We start from the raw sequence: 22,724 nt of genomic DNA on the forward strand, positions 1-22,724 counted from the left end.
ACAAAGGGGGTTCTCTTACGAAGAAAGGCTTAAGTTTTGCAAATTACAGTGTCTGGAAACTAGGCACCAGCGGGGTGATCTGATAGAGGTGTACAAAGCCTTGAATGGTTTGAGCATGCTCAATGCTGATGGGATTCTTCCTCTAGCTCAGAAAAATCACCTGAGAGGGCATAAATTCAAATTGAGGAAAGACAGATGTAGGATAGATGTGCGGAAATTTGCCTTTAGCCAGCGGGTGGTTGGTGGGTGGAACAGACTTCCATCCCTTGTCGTGGAAGTTGATAGCCTAAATAAGTTTAAGGCTCAGCTGGACAGGTATTTCGAACGAACAGAGGGGTGAAGTGGAAGTGGTTATTTTTATTTATTTATGTTACTTTTTTTTTTTTTTTTTTTGCTGATGCTGCATAAGCTTGCTTTCTTGCATCAAATGCCTCTACTAATGCTAATGCTAGTGGACTAAACGTCTCGCCATGTGATTGCCGTTATCCTGGGAAAAGGGAGGCCTGCCCGTTACTAGGTAGGTATCCCATGATTTCTGTCCACTCAGTGTACATCATGTCATGTATAACTGACCATTCGCCATTTGATGGTGAACTGTTCCCACTTTCAAAATATCCACTTAAACACCTTTAAATCATTTGCTAATACACAATCATCAATAAATTTATTGCAGATTCTTGGAGATGATTCTGATAAAAAAAAAAGAACTATTTACTTTCCTAAATTGTATAGGAATATATCATAAAATATAGTTATTGCAATAAAGTTTATATTTCATATTCACCATTAGAAAGAGACAATATGGCCATAGCAGCCTACGTGTCATTAAACTTCACAACTACAACACTACCACATCCATAAGTGGCAACTGGAAAAATTAACGAATCAGTGTTTCTCAGTTTCGTCTTTAGGGACAGATCTCGATCTCTCCATTGCCATATCGGTAATCAACTTCTTCAATATCTTGCCCATTAACCTTCACTTTACTGGAACTGAGATTATCACCAATCACCATAATTTATTTTACACACATTCAGAAACAATACTTTTTTTTTTTTTTTACTTGCTTCACATACCTCCTCAGAGTTTCTTGAAGATGATCTTTGGAATTGCAAATTAGCACAGTGTCATCGGCATAATGAAGGTTGTTTATCTTCAGTCCTCCAATTTTGATGCCAGTCTCTAAACCTTCCAAAGCTTCACGCATGATATCTTTGGCATAAAGATTAAATAGGTGAGGTGTCAAAATACAGCCCTGCCTGACACTGTTTCCAATTTTGAAAAAGTCTGCATTTCCCATGTTGGTTCTCACAGTTCCCTCCTGTTCCTGGTACAATAGCATTATTAGCTGAATTATGTGGATTATGAATCCCATATTAGTCATTTTTTCCCACGTTGAACATAGTCAAATGCTTTTGAATAATTTATAAAAGACAAAATGGCTGAAATATTGAATTCTTTGCATTTTTCAATAATCAGTCATAGTTTCCTCTGCCCCTTCTGTGAAACCTGCTTGCTGTTTTGGCATTTTTTCTTCAAGTTTTCTTGATCTGTTTAATTTTAAGAAGAACCTTGCTAGCTTAAGAAATTAGGCTAATAGTCCTGTAATTTGAGCAAATTATTAGGTCTCCTTTTTTTGGTAATGGAATGAAAATTTATTTCTTCCAATCTTGATGGCCACCATCCTGTTTCCCAAATCTTTACAATCATTTTATGAAAAAACTCATTGCCTTTCACACCTGTAGCTTTAATCAATTCTGCTGGGATTTCATCAATTCTAGATGACTTGCCACACCTCAGTTCTCTGACAGTTTTTGACTTCTTCCTTCAGTGGAACTGGTTCATGATCACACTCTTGAAAATGGGGTTGCACATCATTAGTGTCAGCAAGTGCTCTGAAGAGATGCTCACAGTATTCTTTCCACCTTCCTTTAATTGTGTTATCCTCTGTTAAAATTTCCCCCTTGGAGTCCTTAATTACATTAAGTTTTGGTCGGAAATTTTTTCTTAAGGACTTAATAACATCGTACATCTTTTAAGTGTTGTTTCATTTGTTATTGGTATTCGATTTCTCTATACCTTTGATTGATATAATCCTGTTTGTCCTGTCCTAAACAGCACTTGATGACTTTTTTCAGTTCCTGATACTCTTGTTTTCCATGTACACCCTGGGCATTTGCAGTTCTCTGTTCAATAAGATTAAAAGTGGCTTTAATCCATGGTTTCCTGGTCTCTGACCTTTCTCTAATGTATATATTTGTTGAATCCTTAATAATGCTCTTTGTATTTTCCCACATTTTCTTAGGCAGCATATCATCATCTAGTTTTAGTAGAGTTTGAAAACGATTGCCTCTTTCAAGCCTATAATCGTTTGAAATATTTCTACATCCAATCGTCTAGGCAAAACTGTATTTGTGATCTTTTTAATCTTCAGCATGAGAATGATGTGGAGTAGCTGATGACCACTGCCACAATCTGCTACAGGAAGTGGCTTTGCTGTGATTACGTTGAAATTCCACCTTTGGTGAAGAAGGATGTAATCAATCTGATTCCTTGTTGTATGATTGGGAGATTTTCATATGTAGAGTCTTCTCGGGTGTTGCTGAAAGCAGGTGTTACATATGACAAGACTATTCAGATGACAAAATTCCATTAAACTTTCACCCTGTACATCTCTAGTGCCAAGACCAAACCTACCATATTCTGGACTAGAAGAAACTGTCATGCCTACTTTTGCATTGAAATCGCCCATGAGTATCAAAACATCCTTTTTTGGGACCAGATCAAGAGTTGTTTGGAGATTTTCATAATAAATTTCTATATCCATCATCCATCTGTGGATGTTGATGTCGGTGCATATGCAACTAACATTGTTAGATTTATTGGTTGGCTCTGAAGTCTAACCGTCATCATTCTACTATCAATAGGATTGTATCCAAAAAGAGATCTTGAACATTCCTTTTACAAAATGACAGCAACACAATATTCTTTTACTTGGTCACTTCCAGAAAAAAAAGACCAAAAACCCATTTCATTTTGAGTTTTTAAATGACCTTGTCCTGTCCGCATGACTTTGGTTGCTCTTAAAATGTCAATTTTGTACCTGTCCATTTTATTCTATGTCTATGTCCATCTTGCCTTTTAAACTTTTTACATTCCAGCTGGCCACATTTATCCTCCTCTTTCTTAAATTTAATTTTGCAGTGCACACTGGCATATGAAATCTGGTTAACAGCAGTTTTTGGAGTTGTTTTTGTTATGGTCTTTGTGGCATCATGTGGTAGTATGCCATTGCCTACCACATGGCCAATTTTGAGAGAGGCTTGCTTTAATCATAGGAAGAGTCATCATATATCCCAGGAGATGTTTGGGTAGAGAAAGTTGACTACAGCAGAGCCCCACTTATTGCAGAAAGTTTGATTACAACTGGCTTTTGCCTGGTTTCCAGAGGTTGTAGTTATATATATATATATATATATATATATATATATATATATATATATATATATGTATATATATGTATTATTCATTAGATTTGCACAATTAATTTTTATATCTTCAGTCAATATATTTATTCATAAGGTGGCACTATTATCCCTCTTCCTCCTTCTTAAATGTTTTTCTAATGTCCAATGTTTTCAATTTTGTCGAATATATTTTAAAATAATTTTCCCCCAAACTAAGCTTGTACATTTCCTTATTTTCTTAAACATATTTTCATGCTGATTTGCAGTCTTAATGAGATGTATTCCACAATGAATACATTTCTTACATTTAAAAAATTCGCTCCTGTATTTCAAAATTTAAACTCCCTTCATATAGTATTAACCGCTGCATAACCTTTAGCATTAGCATTAGTAGAGGCATTTGATGCAAGAAAGCAAGCTTATGCAGCATCAGCCAAAAAAAAAAAAAAAAGTAACATAAATAAATAAAAAATAACCACTTCCACTTCACCCCTCTGTTCGTTCGAAATACCTGTCCAGCTGAGCCTTGAAACTTATTTAGGCTATCAACTTCCACGACAAGGGATGGAAGTCTGTTCCACCTACCAACCACCCGCTGGCTAAAGGCAAATTTCCGCACATCTATCCTACATCTGTCTTTCCTCAATTTGAATTTATGCCCTCTCAGGTGATTATTCTGAGCAACTTTCAGAAGAGACGCCTCAGTAGCCAGGTGGGCAGGAGCAGCAGTGCGTAGCACATGCTTCTTGATTAGATCTGGGTTCGAGCCCATCACCACCAAATATGGAGGATGCGGAAAGGTCAGGGAATGACCACTGCATATCCCCAGAGCAATATGGCCTTAGTTGCTAATGCTCCTAAAAACCAAATAACAACAACCTTCAGAAGAAAGATACTGTACTAAAAATAGTTTTGTGAAATTAACCTTTTTTATTACACAATGTATCGTCTGATATGCTTGATTGTGTTGCAGTTAAGTGTAATGTACAGAAAGGTCCGTTATTTCTAATAAGAAATAAAACTATCTGTAGATATCAGTTTAATGACATCTAGTAAAAAATACATAATATATATTTTTTACTAGGTGTTTTGGAGTTTTGTAAAAAGGGCATTATCAATAATTTTGTATGTTAGGAGATATATACATCATTGTTCTCAGCAAAGGATCAGGAATCAAATTTTAAAAAGTGTATTGTCATAGTACTTAAGACAATACTATAAGAAAAAGCATTATCAGTAGTAGTGACAAAATTCTTGAGGTGTAAAGTGGGCCTTTTTTGGTCCTTAAAAATTTCTTTTGTTGATAATACCATTTTGAAAATGATGTTTTGCATTCCTTTTGTCTAGAGGCAAAATTTTATTTGCACCATTAAAGTAACTCATTTCTCTCTCTCTAGTTAGAAGAGTGCCGCCATACTTCTCTATTCCTCCAGAGGAGCTATATGAAGTCATGCCTGGTAGTTCTTTAAACATCACTTGTGTTGCTGTAGGATCACCTATGCCATATGTAAAATGGAGGAAAGGGTTACTAGATCTAACATTAGAGCATGATATTCCCATTGGTAAAAATGTCCTGAAATTGGAAAATGTAAGAGAATCTGCTAATTACACATGTGTTGCTGCTTCTAAACTTGGTAACATTGAGACAGTAGCCCAAGTTGTTGTTCAGGGTAAGTTAAAATTGGGTTCTTCTTAATTTGGTACTGAAAGATTATAATAATAACATAATGTAGCAGTTTAAATATTTATTAACCTTCTGCTGCTAGTATGGCATCTAGCACACTTTTTAAATGTTTATATATTTTTTCCCATACCCACCAGTATTATCTCACTGGTTATATTCTGCTTTAATTTCAATATGCTATGAATTAAGAGATAAATTTTGTTTGGAATTTAACAATTATGTTGAGTATGTCAAGTGAGCAAAAGCAGCTCTCTTTCTTCTGAGAATCTCTGAGATGCCAGAAATTGGTGGTTAATCTTGTTGTAGAGCTTTGGTTTCACTGGCTAAATATCATAAGCTGATAAAAGTACAGTTGTTCATATCACACATCTGTCAGATGCCGTGTGAAAATTTGTGTTTCACTCTAATGAGCGACCAAAAATTAAAAAAAATGTGATAAAATCTTTTTATTATTATTATTGATTACTCTCATTTATTTGTTAAATTTTTAATTGAGTTTAGCAGATCACCACTTACAACTCAGTAAAAAAAGCTAAAAATTAATTTTTTATAATTAAAACAAAATGAGTTGTCTCACAGATTCTACACAGGTGTTTCTGTTAAATTGAGAGCATGAGTGATGGAAGGTTAATGTCAAAAATTTATTGCTGATATTACAGTTTTTCCTTTACTTAGCATACAGAATGTGTGAAACATAGTTATGTATTTATATAATTTCAGAGGATTCAGTATCGTTTTTTTTGTATGCTGATCTACTTTGTTTGCCTGTACTAATTTTTCAACATACATTTAAAATACAATTATATACATATTGTATATAATTTTATATATATAATATATTTGTATTAAATGTCATTTTAAGGTCAAAGTTACAGTAGACGGAAAAATAAAAACAAAAATGAATAAACAAGGTGTATGACAAATACTGTACACCAAAACTTGCAAAGCAGCAGTAAAGGATGCCAAAAGTATATAAGCATAAATGCAAACTTTATCAGGTTACATATATGTATGTAATCTTATCTATGCTTACATACATATCTATATATAAAATAGATAGCTGATAATAATCTGAATGAGTATTTTGCATATGACGAGTTATTAATTGAGGAAAATGCCAGAAGTTTATCAGACTGTAACAGGGTGCTTAATGATTTTGTAATAACTGAGAGCAAAGTGGAGGAGAAATTGTTGAAATAAAACATAAGAAAGGCACCTGGGGTTGATGGAACCTATCCAGTTATATTTAAGGAGGTGGCAAAGGAACTAAGCAAACCCTTAGACATAATTATGAGAGCATCCTTGGACTCAGGAGAAGTCCCCACGGACTGGAGATGTGCAAATGTATCCTCAATTCACAAACAGGGATCTAAGGGTGATACGAGTAATTACACACCAGTTAGTTTAACTTCTGTTCTGGGTAAAATAATGGAGTCACTGGTTAAAGATGCATTGCAGGATCATCTAGACAAGACTTCAGCAATAATTCAGACACAGTATGGGTTTGTTAAGGGAAGGTCTTGTCTGATAAATTTGATTGGATGTTATGATGTGGTTACAAAGGAACTAGATGCAAAAAATAATTTTGATATCATATACTTGGATTTCAGGAAAGCTTTTGATACTGTTGCACATGGAAAATTACTGTACAAATTGTAGCAGTATGGTATTAAGGGTAAGTTTCTAGAATCAATAAAAGGGTGGATGAGTGGGAGAAGACAGTTTTTAATCAATGGATGCTGCTCTTCATTGACTAATGTTAGTAGTGGAATCCCACAGGGTTCAGTGTTGGGCCCACTGTTGTTTTATATGTTTATCAATGATATTGATGAAGGTATATCAGGCTTAGTGTCGAAGTTTGCAGATATACAAAGGTTGGCAGGGTTGTTAACAAGAGTAATGTCAGTGCTACTGCAACAGAATCTAGAAAATTTGGGCAGATGGGCTGAGAAGTGGCAACTGAAGTTTAACATTGACAAATGCAAAGTACTGCATATGGGTAGAAGTAACCCCAGAGGAACGTACCAACTGTGTGGTACTACACTTAGGTTGATAGAAAATGAAAAAGACATGGGAGTGATTGTGCAGTCAGATATGAAGTTTTATGAGCAATGCAGACAGGCTTCCAGAGCAGGTCATGAGGTATTGTCAATGATATACAAGAATTTTGCCAGCAGGGAAAAGGAGGTGATTATCCCTTTGTACAAGGCAATGGTTAGGCCATGCCTTGAGTACTGTGTACAGGCCTGGAGGCCTCATTTTAGGAAGGATGTAGAGTTGCTTGAGCATGTACAGAGAAGGGCAACAAGATTGGTGAGGAGAACGAAAGAGTCCTCTTACCAAGAAAGGCTTAAATTCTGCAAATTGCAGTGGATGGAGACTAGGCACCTGTGAGGTGATCTGATTGAGGTGTATAAGGCCTTGAATGGGATGAGCACTCTGAATTCTGATGGGATTCTTCCACTTGCTCAGATTACGAACCTGAGGGGACATATATTCAAATTGAGGAAAGACAGTCATAGAATAGATGTGCAGAAATTTGCCTCTAGCCAGCAGGTGGATAATTGCTGGAACAAACTTTCCATTTGTCGTTGTGGAGGTTGATAGCTTAAATAAATTCAAGAAGGAACTAGACAAACTTTTAAGAGGGAGTGGTTTTGGTGAAATTCTTTTTTCCCCTTTTGGCTGATGCTACATAAGCCCATACACTTGCTTTCTTATATCACATGCCTCTATTATTACTGTTACTACTATATATATAAAATGTATTTATTAGAGTTTGAGGAATATGGACATATAGTAATATGGATTATGTACTAGGGATACTGCATATATTGGCAGAAGGAGCCCAACAACATTAATGAATATATAAGTTAGATGACTGAGAGGAACAGACAAGGAGCTACCAAATGGGATTTGGAGCTACAGAAAACCCGGAAAAGATATAGATAAAATAAAAAGTACTTAATGCTTGAGAAACTTGTTGTGATTTCAACATCTTCAAGGTTCAGCCATCGAAATCATAGTAATCACAGCCTTACTTCTTGTTCTTACCCTATACATTATTCCTTGCTTTATACAAAGTTACTAATTGAAGACTACCTAATGAGGAGTCATTAGAACTGAAACTGGTCATAGCAGGGCCTCCGAATTTTTAATGAATAATTGGTTTGACTTATTTTTGCAGTTTTATTTAATTAAAAATAATATTAGTAATTTTAGGTCAATTAATTTTAGTAATTTTAGGTCAATTAATTTTAGTAATTTTAGCTCACTTTAGAAATGACATAATGATGTCATTTCTAAAGTAAGCCTTGGCATGTCAGTGAAAGTTTGTCCAGTTCCTTTTTTCTCTTGCTCCAAGACAGCAAGAGAAAAAATATGCAAGGAAATGTTCAAATTAAAACAAATTTAACTCCTAGAGTCCAATTCAATTAAAAATTAAATTAAGCACTTTACTGGCAAGGAGATTCAACAAACAGCTTATGGAGGCATTGCCATTTTAGTAGTATCCAGAATTCCATCCAGGCATATCTTTATCTTCTTAATTAGAAGCAGTTGCAGTGTACATTGCAGTCACCATCACATTCACCCTTATCTCCCTATATTTTCCACTGAATCGTGCATAAACTGAAACAGATATTATTATTATTATTATTATTACTAGCCAAGTAGTGCAAGGACACCTGAGGCTTATGCTGCACCAGCTAAAAAAAAATTCCGAGTTACCCTGAGAGAGAGAGAGAGAGAGAGAGAGAGAGAGAGAGAGAGAGAGAGAGAGAGAGAGAGAGAGAGAAGAATGATGATATCCAGCTCAGAACCCTGGGTGTGTGATGATTTTGTTATTAAAGTACCAGTTCCATTCTGTACACTAAGTAATTTTAAGATACCACTGTCTTAGCAGGAATCACTTCAAAAGGAAAAGTCATGTATACCCTGAAGCAGACTTGGATGATTTTATTATAAATACACTGACTCCATTCAGTGTATTCTGGGGCCAACCACTTTGTGGATCATTTCAAATGGACAAGTGAGGACAACTACATGAATCAATACTTGATAAGCACACCTTACTAAATTGTACACTAGTTTCTGTGCATACATCCACTTTACTACAGGATTATCTTTTGCTATTAATCTTTGATTCTTTTATCCAATATTATTTCACTGAGCATGCCACCCTCAGTGGAAGCAACTATGCCACTCTAAAACTAACAAGCTCTTTCAGCTTAAACCTGAACTACCACTGTGGTGCTCCAATTTTTCATAGGAATCAGTTGGAAGAAGGAAGGCAGTTGTTATTGTCAGAATGCTGATTGGTCACATCCATCTGATGCATCCCTCTTCTTTTCATAGCTGAAGCTCCTTGATAGTATGTACATTACCATCTTGATGGTAATGTACATACTGTCAAGGAGCATACTGTCTATTGTTGACTGTGAATTATGTTTCTCACAGGACTGCAGGCTTTATATCTTGGTGAAATTTATCTGAGCCATTAGCCATCATCTCATAGGAAACAAGTTAATTTGATTGAATTTTTCAGTTATTTGAAACAAATTTGCTTATATGAGCACTTTTGATTAACTCTTAAACCTCTTTCTTTCAGTAGCATATGAATAAGTGCAGTATGGCCATTGCAGCTCATGCATCATTAAACCCCAATAATAGCAGCACTTACTACATTGGAAAAGTTTAAATGATAATTGTAGCCATTTAGGGAACCACATGTTACCATTGCTCTTTGCAAGATTTCTTGGTCTGGTGGGGGTGGAATTTAAACAGTACAAATTAAGAGAAAGTATTTACATGTGTACGAGATAAAAACAAATAATGAAATTAACCAATAGAAATTGATAAAATGCAGTGAACCAGTTTTAGAAATAAATTCAACTATCTAAAGAGTACAGAGTTTCTGTTGGTTATTTTTTTCTGTGCAGGGTATCACTTATTCTTAGATCTTTTTACAAGTGAAATCATTTCTGTATGTTAATGTTTTAGGTAGTATGAGCTCACCTTGATGGGCAGCATAGTGCTTGGTTGGATGCCTAGTCCCACAACTTTGCTAAAGCAATGTTGTTGGACTGGGCATCATTTTTTGACTGCATCAACTAAAAAAGACCTCAATCTTTAAAGGACACAGAGATGAGCAGCCTCGCCCATTAAGATTGGCAAAAGAGAGGGGTCCATATGAGGAAATATTTTTGAGTTTGAGCTTGGTAACTATGCACCTTAGAAGGGATCTGATTGAAATCCATAGTGAATGGATCTCGATCAGGTCTCAATTCATTCTTATGAATTATTCCAGAACTGGGGGCCATAAATTCAACTTATGGGGAAAGAAATCCAGACTGGACTGTAGTACTATTCACAGACTTTTAGTTCTTTAGCCTTTACTTTAATTTTAGTTCTTTAGCTAAGTCTTCATTGGAGCTGCTGTCTATGGCCATCCAACAGCTCTGTTACATCTTCAGCTGTAACCTTGTCCAATCCCACCTCTTGTGCCAGCCTGCTAACATCTTCAACAATATTCTCCACCGACTCTGATCCTTTGAAGTTGTGCATAAATTGTGGGAGAAGTTTGCACCACACTCCATTCAAACAATTCAGTGATACCTCCTCCCAATCTGTGTTGATGTTACTAATGCCCATCAAAATGTCAATCCTTGATAGTTTTGTCTGGCTCTGATGAGTACAAAACTATGTACTCATCAGAGTCATATGCATATACACAAAACCATGTACTATGTACTCATCAGAGTCATTAGGCCTATAACACCCTCCTAATCTCATTTTTCCTTTCACATTAAATTTTGGTGGAGGTAATAAGCTTTAAAGGTTACTATTACCCCCCCCCCCCCCCCTTGGTTAATTGGTTTCAAAACTGAAGTGGTGTTTGGTGGCATACAAAACAACGTTGATATCCAGAGATGCTCCGACTTCAGCAAGGTTTGCAGAATGGCCAAGGGGCATTGTCCAAGAGAAGAAGAGCCTTATTATTATCCATATGGTGCAAGGAAGCCTTAGGCTTTTGCTGCACCAACCAAAAAAAAAAAAAATTGTGTGTGTGTGTGAATATCACCAAGTGAAGAATGATGATATCCTGGTAACTCATTCTCTTGACAAAAACAGAGCACTGTAGGGCAGTCAATCAAGAAGATTTCTTTGTCACCCAAGCCCTCCTGTTCCATTTCCAGTAGACAGGAAACATGGCTTTATATAGGCCCTTGAGTGCATTGGTGTCTGTGAATGGTACACCATGATTGTTTTTAATTTTAAAGTGCCAGAGACATTTGCACCCAGCAGAAGCATTAGCCTGTGTTTTGCAACCATAAAGCTTGGTGCAGACTGCTCTCCATGGGCAATAAAGATTCGTGATGGCAATTCTTTCCAATAAAGCCCAGTTTCGTCAACATTAAAAATGAGATCAGGAGGATAATTACCTTCCTCTAAAATGGCTTGAAACTCTGCAGGAAATGCTGCAGCTGCCTCAGCATCTGCACTTGCTGCCTCATGACTAATTTCCCATAGTGGCGTGTACTTAGAGACTTAAATCGTATGAACTATTCCTTGCTACCTAAAAATGTCTCATCACCACCCCCTTTTTTCTTAAGATCTTCAAAAATTGACTTTGTCTTATCAGTAATAACAGCGTAAGTCAATGGAATGTTTTTTTTTATTTAAGTTATCCACCCACAATGACCGTCTGCTATAACTCATTTGCATTGTGCTTACTGTCATAGCATGTTGCAATGACTGTTTTATTTCATCTGCATTTATCATTATGGCACTCACAGTCGATGGAGGCAAATTTATACTTCTATGCACATTAAGATGTGTCTGACCACCTTCCATTCTGCGAATTACCTCCATCTTTTTTTCCAACTTGATAGATCTATGTGACTTTTTAGTGACATTTCCGCATTCACTTGGATTTATTGCATTTCTCTTACTAGACATGCTGGCTCTTATTTTATTAATTTAATCAACAATTTTCAATTAAAACTCACAAACTGACACTAGAATAGTGGCCCAACGATAGTATACCAACAATTGAACTGAGTATTTCTCTCCTATCTCCGGCCACCTCATCCCTGATTGGCTTTGATGGTAGATGGGGATAGCTCTCATCTGATTGACTGTGCTGTTTCTTTACATCATATTCAATCTAATTGGTCAAACAAAATATTCCCCTTAATAGACACATTCTGTGTTTTGAAGTACAATTGCAGCCTTGTCTAGATGATACTGCATTACTACTTTTATTAGTGACTATCATTTTCCCTGGAACAAAAGTTAATCTAACAGGTCTGTAATTACTTGTGTCACCCATTGATCCCCTCTGTAAATTGGGGATACATTTTCACATTTCCAGTCCACAGGGCTTTCCCTGAATCCAAGGATGCTCTCATAATTATAGCTAAGGGTTTGCTTCCTTACTTCCTTTACTGCATCCCTTAATATAAATGGATAGATCTCATTCACCTCAGGTGCCTTTCTTATGCTTAACTTCAATAATTTCTCTTCCACTTTTCTCTCAGTTATTACAAAATTATTTAGCTCCCTCAGAGTTTGATAAACTTCCAGCATCCCTAAGTATTCCTCGTATGAATGTAGTTGCAAAATACTTATTTAATTTGTCGGCAATCTGAGCAGGAGCATCAACAGCCAAACCATTGGTATTGAGTGGACCAATCTGATTCATCCACTTCCTTCTAGTGTTTACATAAGTAAAGAAGTATTTGCTGTTTTTCTTTGCATCCTTTACCAAAGATTTCTTGTAATCTACCTTCGCTTGCCTAATCTCCTTTGTAACTTGATTACAGACTAGTTAATATCTACCATAGACCTCTGTCTTGCCTGATAATTTATATTCATCCCACACATTTTTCTTATCTGCCACAAATCTCATTAGTTCATCTGACATCTATTTAGGCCTGAATCTTGAACATTAATTCTTAGTTGGCATGAAAGCTTTCCAAGATTAATTCCTTGAACTATAGAATTCCTTAATTCCTTCTCTTTCCTTCTAGACTTTACATAAATAAAGTAGTCGTTCCTGTTTTCTTTGCATCTTTTGCCAAATATTTCTCATAATCTGCCTTTGTTTGCCCGACCTCCTTTGTGACTTGTTTACTGAATTGTAGACACTTCAAAATTTAACCCTAACTTGCGACTTCTTTCAACATTGACCTATACTTGTTAAGTAATTTTACAGGTGTTTCCTTCTCTTAATGTCATTAGTGCCAACATGTACAACAATATCACCTTTTGCACCCTTAAAAGATATCTGTTCTACAACATCATCAACTTTTGACCATGGCAGACATTCCCTGGTACTATCCCATCTATCCTTTTTGCACAATATATTTCCCTTTTCCTGACAGTAGAGTCACCAACAACAACTAGTTCCTCTGAGACCAGCACATTCTGCTTTGGGAATTGCCACTGTGTTGCTTGATGATCAAGTGCAAGCTCTGGCATTGATGTGGGCAGATGAGAGCTTGATGGGCCTCTCAGTTTAAATCCTTTCAGGGCATCCACCCTGTTCTTCAATCTCTCATAAAGGCCCATAACAATGCCAAGTTGGCACTGTTATGTCAACAAGTGTGTGATTGAGTAACCCACAAGTTCCAGTCAATATCTGAAAAGTTTTAATGCCCCATTATAAGACATTTGATTTACTGGCCCACTTTATTTCTCTGCACAATTGTTCATTGTACTCATCAGAGTCATTAGACCTATAACACACTCCTACTCTTTTTTTCCCTTCCCAGTGCTTATGCCAAACTAACTCAACATTGCACTGTCCACCAATGTCAACTGGATGCACTGCCTTAGATTTAGTTTCTTAACTAACAACATAAAGCATAACCCCCCCCCCCCTCTTCCTATCCTTTCTGTACACATCATTCTCCTCAAATTCCAATTCTACGTTTCTTATATCTGTGTAACACCATGCCTTTGATATCCCAATAATATATGCCTTGATGTCTTCACCAAATCTTTAAATTCATCAAATTTATTTACTATACTCCTAGCATTAGTGTATGTGCAAGTATACATGGACTTGTTCTTACTCTTAATTACCCTAACACAGCTTGTGTATTCTTGTTTCATGGTGACCTCACACTCCTTACATGGAACACACACAAAGCCATCCCCTTGGCAATATATTCGCCCGTTTCTGATAGCTCCACAGACTTCAAAAAACATGCAGTACATTTCAAAAGGCTGTGATTCAGAAGACCCTCCCCCCCTCAATTTTCCCCTGAACCACAGCACTCTCACTACCTTGAACCTTTTGTTCTGCTGCTCTGGGTCTGAGACATGATTTCAATTCAATTTCAATATAATTAAAAATACTACACTAAACTTATATCCCAATGCAGTAATAACACTATATATATATATATATTTATTTCAATATCGAGCTTACAGTATATGTATTTCATATCATAGTAGGAGAAATTTTTTTTTTTTTTTTTTTTTTTTAACTACAGGTGACCCCCGCTTAACGCTGATAATTTGTTCCCGAAAAACAAAGCGCTAAGTGAATCAGCGCTAAGTGAGTGCCATATTCCCGTAATGTAACATATGTATTTGTGAGTCGCGATCTATGCCATAGGATATTTCCTAATCAATTATAAACTGTAGCGAAAAGACACACAAATATCGATCAAAATATTTAATATTAAAATTTGTACATATAAAATATTCTCCATTACATATATATATCCCATCAATGCTGATGGGATTCTTCCTCTTGCTCAGAATAATCACCTGAGAGGGCATAAATTCAAATTGAGGAAAGACAGTTGTAGGATGGTGCCTCCGTAGCCAGGTGGGCAGGAGCATCAGTGCATAGCACACGCTTCTTGATTAGACCAGGATTCCAGCACGTGACCACCAAATATGGAGGATGCAGAAATGTCAGGGACTGCCCACCGCATATCCCAGAAGCAATATGGCCTTAGTTGCTAATGCTCCTAAAAACCAAATTACAAACAAACATGGTGTCTTGTCAGTCATATACAGGAATTTTTCTAGCAGGGATAAGGAGGTGATTATTCCCTTGTATAAGGCAGTGGTCAGGCCACACCTTGAGTACTGTATACAGGTCTGGAGGCCTCAGTTTAAGAAGGATGTAGAGCTGTTGGAACGAGTACAGAGAAGGGCAACAAGATTAGTGAATGGAATGAAGGGTTGCTCTTACGAAGAAAGGCTTAAGTTTCGCAGATTATAGTGTCTGGAGACTAGGGACCTGCGAGATGATCTGATTGAGGTGTATGAAGCCTTGAATGGGTTGAGCATGCTCTATGCTGATAGGATTCTTGCTCAGAATAATCACCTTAGAGGGCATAAATTACAATTGAGAAAAGACAGATATAGGATAGATGTGCGGAAGTTTGCCTTTAGCCAGCGGGTATTTGGGTTGGTGGAACAGACTTCCATCATTTGTTGTGGAAGTTGATAGCCTAAATAAATTTAAGTATGAGCTGGGCAAGTATATGGAACAAACAGAGGAGTGAAATGGGAGTGTTTTTTTTTTTTTTTTTTTGTTTTTTTTTTAGCTGATACTGCATAAGCTTGCTTTCTTGTATCATATGCGTCTACTAATGCTAATGCAATACTCACAAGTTGCCTGTACAAAGTTGTAAAAAGAATAGTCAGTGTACATCTGTTATGATGCTTAGAAATAAATAATATACTTCTGAAATGCAGTGTGGCTTTCAAAGAAATAGATCAGCATTAGATCATCTGATCTAATGAGATTGTTTTATAAAGTTGATCCTCTCTGAGATTGTTTTATAAAGTTGATCCTCTCTGAGATTGTTTTATAAAGTTGGAGCATTTGGTATCAGTCTGTTTTTGATATTGAAAAGCATGTGATACTGCTTGTCAGTTGGATCTTCTGAAAGACCTCAGAGACCACATTACTCTTTTATTAAGAACTTGTTGATCAGAGATTCCAGGTGCATGTGGGATCCCATCTTGTTCACTCCTTTAATCAAGATATATTCTGAGTATTGCATTCCTGCAATCAGGATTAACTTTCACAGAACATCTTCCTCCAACTATATATATTTCCTTAATGCCAATGATTTTATCAACTGGAGTTTGTTGAAATTTGACCCACATGACCTAGAAGTGGTGCCTGAATATTAGCTCCATCAGCATTTTAAATTTCCTGGTATCAGCCTTAGCTACAATCACTTGAGTAATGTCTGCAACAAACCTCAATGAGGCAGATTACAATATGAACAAGTGAGTTTCGTCATTACTGGAAATTTTAAACTGTGAGCTTATTATATTTTCGAAGTTAATAAAATCAGTAGCCTTTACCTTCAGTACAGTCTTTGTTATTTTCTTTCCTGCAGTTTCAATCACTACCTCTCTGGGTTTTGTTATTTCTTCAGGTCATAGAATAGTAGCAAAAAATTTAATTTCCATTCCATTTTGATGTGAATGTGATATTGTATGCAGCTATATTTTTCCAGAATGTATATAACTTGCAAAACTATTTAATAGAAGCATCATGTTTCAAACCAAAGGCTAGCACCCTTTCCACTATATGAGCTACCTTATGTGAAAAACCTGTCACCGTTTTTCCATCTATCTCTATTATAAAAAAAAAAATATGCCAGTTGTATAGTTATAATTTTTTTTATAAAAACATATTAGGTAAGTAGATTCATAAAAAAAAAATTGAAGTAAATTTTTAAACTAAATCACTCAAATAATTAATGAGATTTTTAGTAGTAGTGTTCTCCAGAAAATTATTTTTATTTCGGTTCACCATATCAACAATTTGCTGTCCTAAATTCAACTATGGCATTGATAAGTTTCTAACCTTGTAATTAGAAATCTACAAGAAAATAAACTAAAAAATATATGTATTTTATATGACAAAATTTTGGGGTTGCTTTCATTAAACGCTACACATCTAGTAATCTGCAGTTCAAGGATTTTGAAAAAGTTGATGATGATTTTTGATGTATGATTAATACAGAAGATACAAAACTTATTTCAAGGTTATGTGAACAATTTTATTTAACAGCGTCATGCCATGTTTATTTTGTTCATACTTAGTGGTTTTTTTATGTATATTGCTTAAAAGAAAGTTTTAAGCAATGAAAATATCCCCATTAAAAAGAAAAAAATTGATAGTGATTTTCAATCTTAATATGAAATGGAAACCTTTAAATTATCTTCTCTGTAACTAAACTGCATTATATTTAATGACATTCTTTTCTGTTATGAACTCGTTCTCCATCTTAAATGTTAACACATGGGCATTTAGCTATTTTTCTCTCATTATTATTATTATTTTCTAGCTCTTCCCAGGCCACCTACAAATGTACAGATTTCAGATGTCACAGCTACTTCTGTAAGGCTGTCTTGGTCCTATGATATTGGCTCTGAAAATATCATCTATTATGTCATTCAGTACAAACCAAAGCAAGCTAATCAAGAGTACAGTGAACTCAGCGGTATTAATACTATGTTTTATACTGTTCGGGATTTGACACCTTACACTGAATATGAATTTTATGTAATAGCTGTCAATGCTATTGGTCGGGGTTCTCCTAGTACACCTGCTGTGGTTACCACTGGAGAAACAGGTAAGGTGAATCTAATTTTACATATTTTCTAAATTTTGGCTATTTCTTGTAACAGTTCAAATGGCTAGATACTTTCTGTAATTGATAGTTAAACTTCAAAGTTATTCACAGCCTGCTTATATTAAAACAACCATTTAACACAAAGTTTTGAATTGGAAAATTTAATAATATTCTCTATTTTTTTAAATGTTTAGGTAGTTCACTGTTAAAAAGGTAACTGGATTATCATGCTTTCAGAATGAACATAGGCTAATTAGTTAAGAAAAGATGCCATTAATAGCTTTTACCATTAATAAGCAAATTAAATAATGTATTTTTAAAGAATGCTCTTTGAAATCTTAATTATTTATTTATTATTTATTTTTTTTTTTGGCTGATGCTGCATAAGCTTGCTTTCTTGCATCATATGCCTCTACTAATGCTAATAATAGATAATCTTGAGAAAGAATGGGAGACACTTGATTTACTAGATAGTCATGTTCCTTAACATTTGTAGCAAAGCATTAAGGAATATCAGTATCTGGCAAACTGTAGCAAGGCTTCAGTTAGTGAATCCTGAAATAGTGAAACTAATCAATTTTTATGAGATCAATATGGACACTGTCCTAACAAAATATTAGAGAACAATGTATTCCAGTATGTCAGTATCTCCTGTTAAATCTAAATGGAATGGCCCATCACTTAGTGATGTATGAAAGTGAATTTACTTTTAAGTAGGCAACATATAAAACAATGATTATTATTGTTTTACAACAGGAAAAAGGCTCCGGGTGCCAAGCAAATCTTGAGGCCAAGTGATCTTCTGTGCTATTTCTACTGTGATTCCTAGAGCAATTTTTCTAGATCGACTGAGTTTTTCCTTTTTTTATTTCTTTTTAAAAGTCTTTCTGTTAATAAGCTCTACTTTTTAAAAGTATAAAAAGAGACCCAGAAAAAGGAAAGTGCCTTTTTCCTATACTCTTTATTATTTACTAACTGTACTAGCTCCTGCACTTGGCCACAAGCAGCACTGCTCCTGCCTCCCCATGGCAGTGCTGGTAACCTGGGTGGAGAAGTTAATCCCCTAGGTCAGAAAGGAGCTGAAATGGATAAAGAAAATTATCCAGCATTAGAGCCTTTGAGCTCAAATATCCCAGATTGGTATAATTCTGATGAAGGTAATGTGCAACATAAGTGCCTAAAAAAAAAGACGAGCAATCAGAGTATTCAACTTTCCTCATTATCCATTCCTTAAGTAGTCAACCAGTGAGCAAATGCTCTCCATTTATAATAGAGATGTTTAGAAAATGCTGCTGGATCACCTAAAATGGTCAAAAGATTAAAGTCAGGGGATTTACTTGTTGAAATGACACAGTTCAAACATTCAGAATTGTTGTTAAAGGTTATAACATTTGGTGATATTCCTGTTAAAATCTCTCCCCACACAACCCTAAATAGTTCCAAAGGTGTTATCTCTGAGTGGGATCTGCTGAATGTGACTGAAGAGGAGCTTGTGCAAAAACTAAAAGATAAAAGGTCATACAAGCTAAGAGAATTCTGACCCGTAGCAATGGCAATCTCATTCCAACCAGTAGTGTAATACTCACCTTCAATACTCCACACTTACCAAATACTGTAAAAGCTGGTTATCTAAATTGCCATATCCATCCCTATATTTCACATCCAATACAGTGTTATAAGTGTCAGAAATTGGGACACTCTCAGACAACCAGACAATATGGCAAGGAAACAAAATATGCCCAAATTGTGGATCCCAGGATCACACTCACAGACTGTACTGCAACATCTCCAGTTTTCCCTAATTGCAAGGAAGAGAATCCTGCATATTCTAAAAATTGTGAGTTATGGAAACTTGGGAAAAAAAATAGAGAAATTTAAAGTTGAAAATAAAGTGACTTATCAGGAAGCAAGATGACAAATACTGAAAGATACTCCAGCATGTACATATGCTAATCTTACAAAGAAATATTGTTTGGTTGCTGCACAAACCAATGACTTAGTTCCACCTAACATATCACTTGCTGAATGAGTAAGAGCTCAGCTTTCAGTTTCTCGGCCATCTTTGAAGCAAAAAAACAGAGACCAGACTTGTAGTGCCCCAATTTCCATCTGCTCTACTAGTGGCACCAAGTCCCAAAGTGAGACTAGGGTGAATCTTCTACTAATAGTTAAATTAATGAATTTAACAATGCAGAAATGAATATAATGACAAAACTCAAGAAGAACCTATATTATAAATTTATGCTGAAGAAGATATAGATACTGGACAGCCTACCTTTCCTAAAAAAGATAAAATTAAAAGAGATCGCCATAAGCCTACTGCCTGTAAAAAGCAACCGGATCATCCTACCACTAAAACTAAATAATGCAGTTCATTTTACAATGGAATTATCAAGGACTGCATACTAATACATATGAACTTTACAACCCAATCAGAGATTTCAATCCAGCTTATTTGTTTACAGGAAACATATTTAACTCCACAAGTGACCCCCCTCAATAAAGAAATATACTTTGTACAGGTGTGACAGGAATGCAGCAACTGCAGCCCATGGAGGTGTAGTGGTTTTAATATCTGTTACTAATCTGTCTATGCAAATCCCCTTAAAACCTAATTTAGAAGTTGTTGCTGCCAGAAAAAAACCTGGAATAATTTTATCTCTTGTTTCTATTTATCCTCCACCAAACCAAACATATGTACTCAGAGACTTTGATGAGCTCCTTGCCCAGATACCACCTATTTGTTTGATAGGCAATTTTAATGGCACCACCCATTATGGGGAAGTCTACATATGGATAAAAGAGGGCAGCTAATAGAAACATTACTGGATTCACACAGTCTAACTCTGCTGAACACCGGTGCACATACTCATGTGCATTTTCCCACAGGAAATACTTCTGCCATAGATCTATCTGCTCCCCTGCTCTGTACCCAAGTATACATTGGGCAGTATTGGATAATCCCCACAATAGTGATCATCTTCCAATTACTTGTAAATTCCAAACTATGTTCCCCTATCCGGAAACTTGCAGAAGATGGAAATTTACAAAGGCAAACCGGATAAAATTTTCCTTAAGTACAGTTTTAGATAAAAACTTCATTCTGAATCAGTCAGTAGGTGAAGCTACTGACCATATCACTAAACAAATATTAGTAGCAGCTGATAAAGCTATTCCTCAGTCGTCAACTCATCTATGCAGACGCAAAAAGTGCTAGTGGAATGATGAATATAATAAAGAAAAAGAAAAGAATAAAGCTTGGAATATTTTCAGCAAGCATCCCACTACTATTAACCTTATAAATTACAAGAAACTTAATGCTAAAGAATGACAAATAAGAAGAAAAGCCAAAAAAGATTCCTGGATACAGTTTGCTTCTGTTATCACAAAAAACACCGATATTAGATTAATGGATTAAACACTGATACTGTATGATAGTGGGTGCAGCAGCAGCAGTTTCTTCTATCTTTTCTAGTTCTGTGTTCCTTCTGAAGGAATGCAGCATCTATTCTGCTGAACTGTGGGTGATTAAAATGGCTCTGGATCACGTGATTAGTCTGTCCAGTAAGCAAACTGTGATCTAATCTGACCTCCCTGAGTGCAATGACATCATTAAAAAATCCATTCAAGCCAATCCACCCAATCTTGAAGCAAATCAGATCACAGATAATTGCGTTACAAGCTGGTTAACCAATCAGTCACTTTGTTGAAAACCAGGCCATGTAGGCATCAAAGGAAATGAATATGCAGATTAAGCCGCTAAACATCCAATCACTATATGCTCTTCTAACTACCAAGTGCCATATACAGACTACAAATCAGTCATAAAAAATCGAGTGTGAAGAGCAGTGGTTGCAAATCTGGCAGGCTCAGGTCATCAATAAGTTGTTGCAATTTAAACGGGAACCTCAGATGTGGAAATCAAGCATGACATCAAATAGGCAAGAGTAGGTGATCCTAGAACCCGTATTGGGCACATGCATCTAACCCATATATATATATATATATATATATATATATATATCTGCTCATGGGAGAAGATCCACCTATTTGTTCATTTTGCCAGACTATACGTATGGTGAAGCATATTGTATTAAATCATGACTGGTATATTAACTCTTGAAATACAATTTTCACATTGCTTTCACATCTGCAAGAACCTTCAACGCTATCTCATCTAATTGGAGACAATTCCAATTTAGCCGAGTTCTTTGTTTTCTTGAAGCAGACAGGGTTATTTAACAGATTTTAATTTGAAACTGCACTACTGAATAGAATCAGGCACAATATAGCCTTAGTAGTGCTTGTGCCATTAAACAGCATACCAACCAACCAATCAACTACAGGAAAAAGCATGATTGTTACTACCCATACAATGGAGACATCCATAAGGGCAACTGCAGAGGTAACAGATTAATGTAGTATTGAGTGCAAACTGTATCAATGATCTGTAATCAGTGGCTATTGACTGTAAAATTTCATAGCAACAAGCTTAAGGCAGTCTGGAAGGTGTTCTACTGTCTCCTCACAACTTCTTTTCTGAAAGGTGAGCAAAAATTGAAAGGTAATGATGCATAAAATTTATCATATTTCAGTGCTTCAATGGAGATACAAATATCACCCAGCACATCTCAGGAACTAAGGGTAATAGGACTACATAACAGAATTACAATGTAATCTTCTTATGCCTGAGCAGAATATACATTCTGCTCATTATCCATTTGCACTGGTGTTGTAATTGGCAGCAGTATTCAGTGTGGCAAATCCTGTTTCACAGTATAGAGAAAGACACAAAATAGTTGTTTAAGATTGCACTATGTCCTCTGGTATTGTAATATGGGGAAGATTTTTGGCACTGTAATGCACCTCTTGTTTTGCTTCATTAACTCTCAGGTGTACCTAAGTATTTCTTTAGATCATCTTGTTCTTGTATTGTATCCATATACT

At 35.8% G+C, this 22,724-nt stretch overlaps 1 protein-coding gene across 12 annotated transcripts in view; it reads left to right on the plus strand.

Moving 5' to 3' along the window:
* Positions 1-22,724, plus strand: part of LOC150091249 (tyrosine-protein phosphatase Lar-like) — a 1,641,114-nt gene that overhangs the window by 929,519 nt on the left and 688,871 nt on the right. For all 12 annotated transcript variants that reach the window (XM_090374921.1, XM_090374965.1, XM_090374991.1 and 9 more), the window contains 2 exons: positions 4,865-5,137; positions 17,490-17,777. In XM_090374921.1, coding sequence (XP_090231047.1) covers positions 4,865-5,137; positions 17,490-17,777 — 561 coding nt within the window. The remainder of the gene's footprint in view (positions 1-4,864; positions 5,138-17,489; positions 17,778-22,724) is intronic.

The sequence above is a fragment of the Mastigoproctus giganteus genome, chromosome 1 (assembly GCF_048544385.1).
Source record: "Mastigoproctus giganteus isolate SK-2022 chromosome 1, ASM4854438v1, whole genome shotgun sequence".
Taxonomy (NCBI): Eukaryota; Metazoa; Arthropoda; class Arachnida; order Uropygi; family Thelyphonidae; genus Mastigoproctus; species Mastigoproctus giganteus.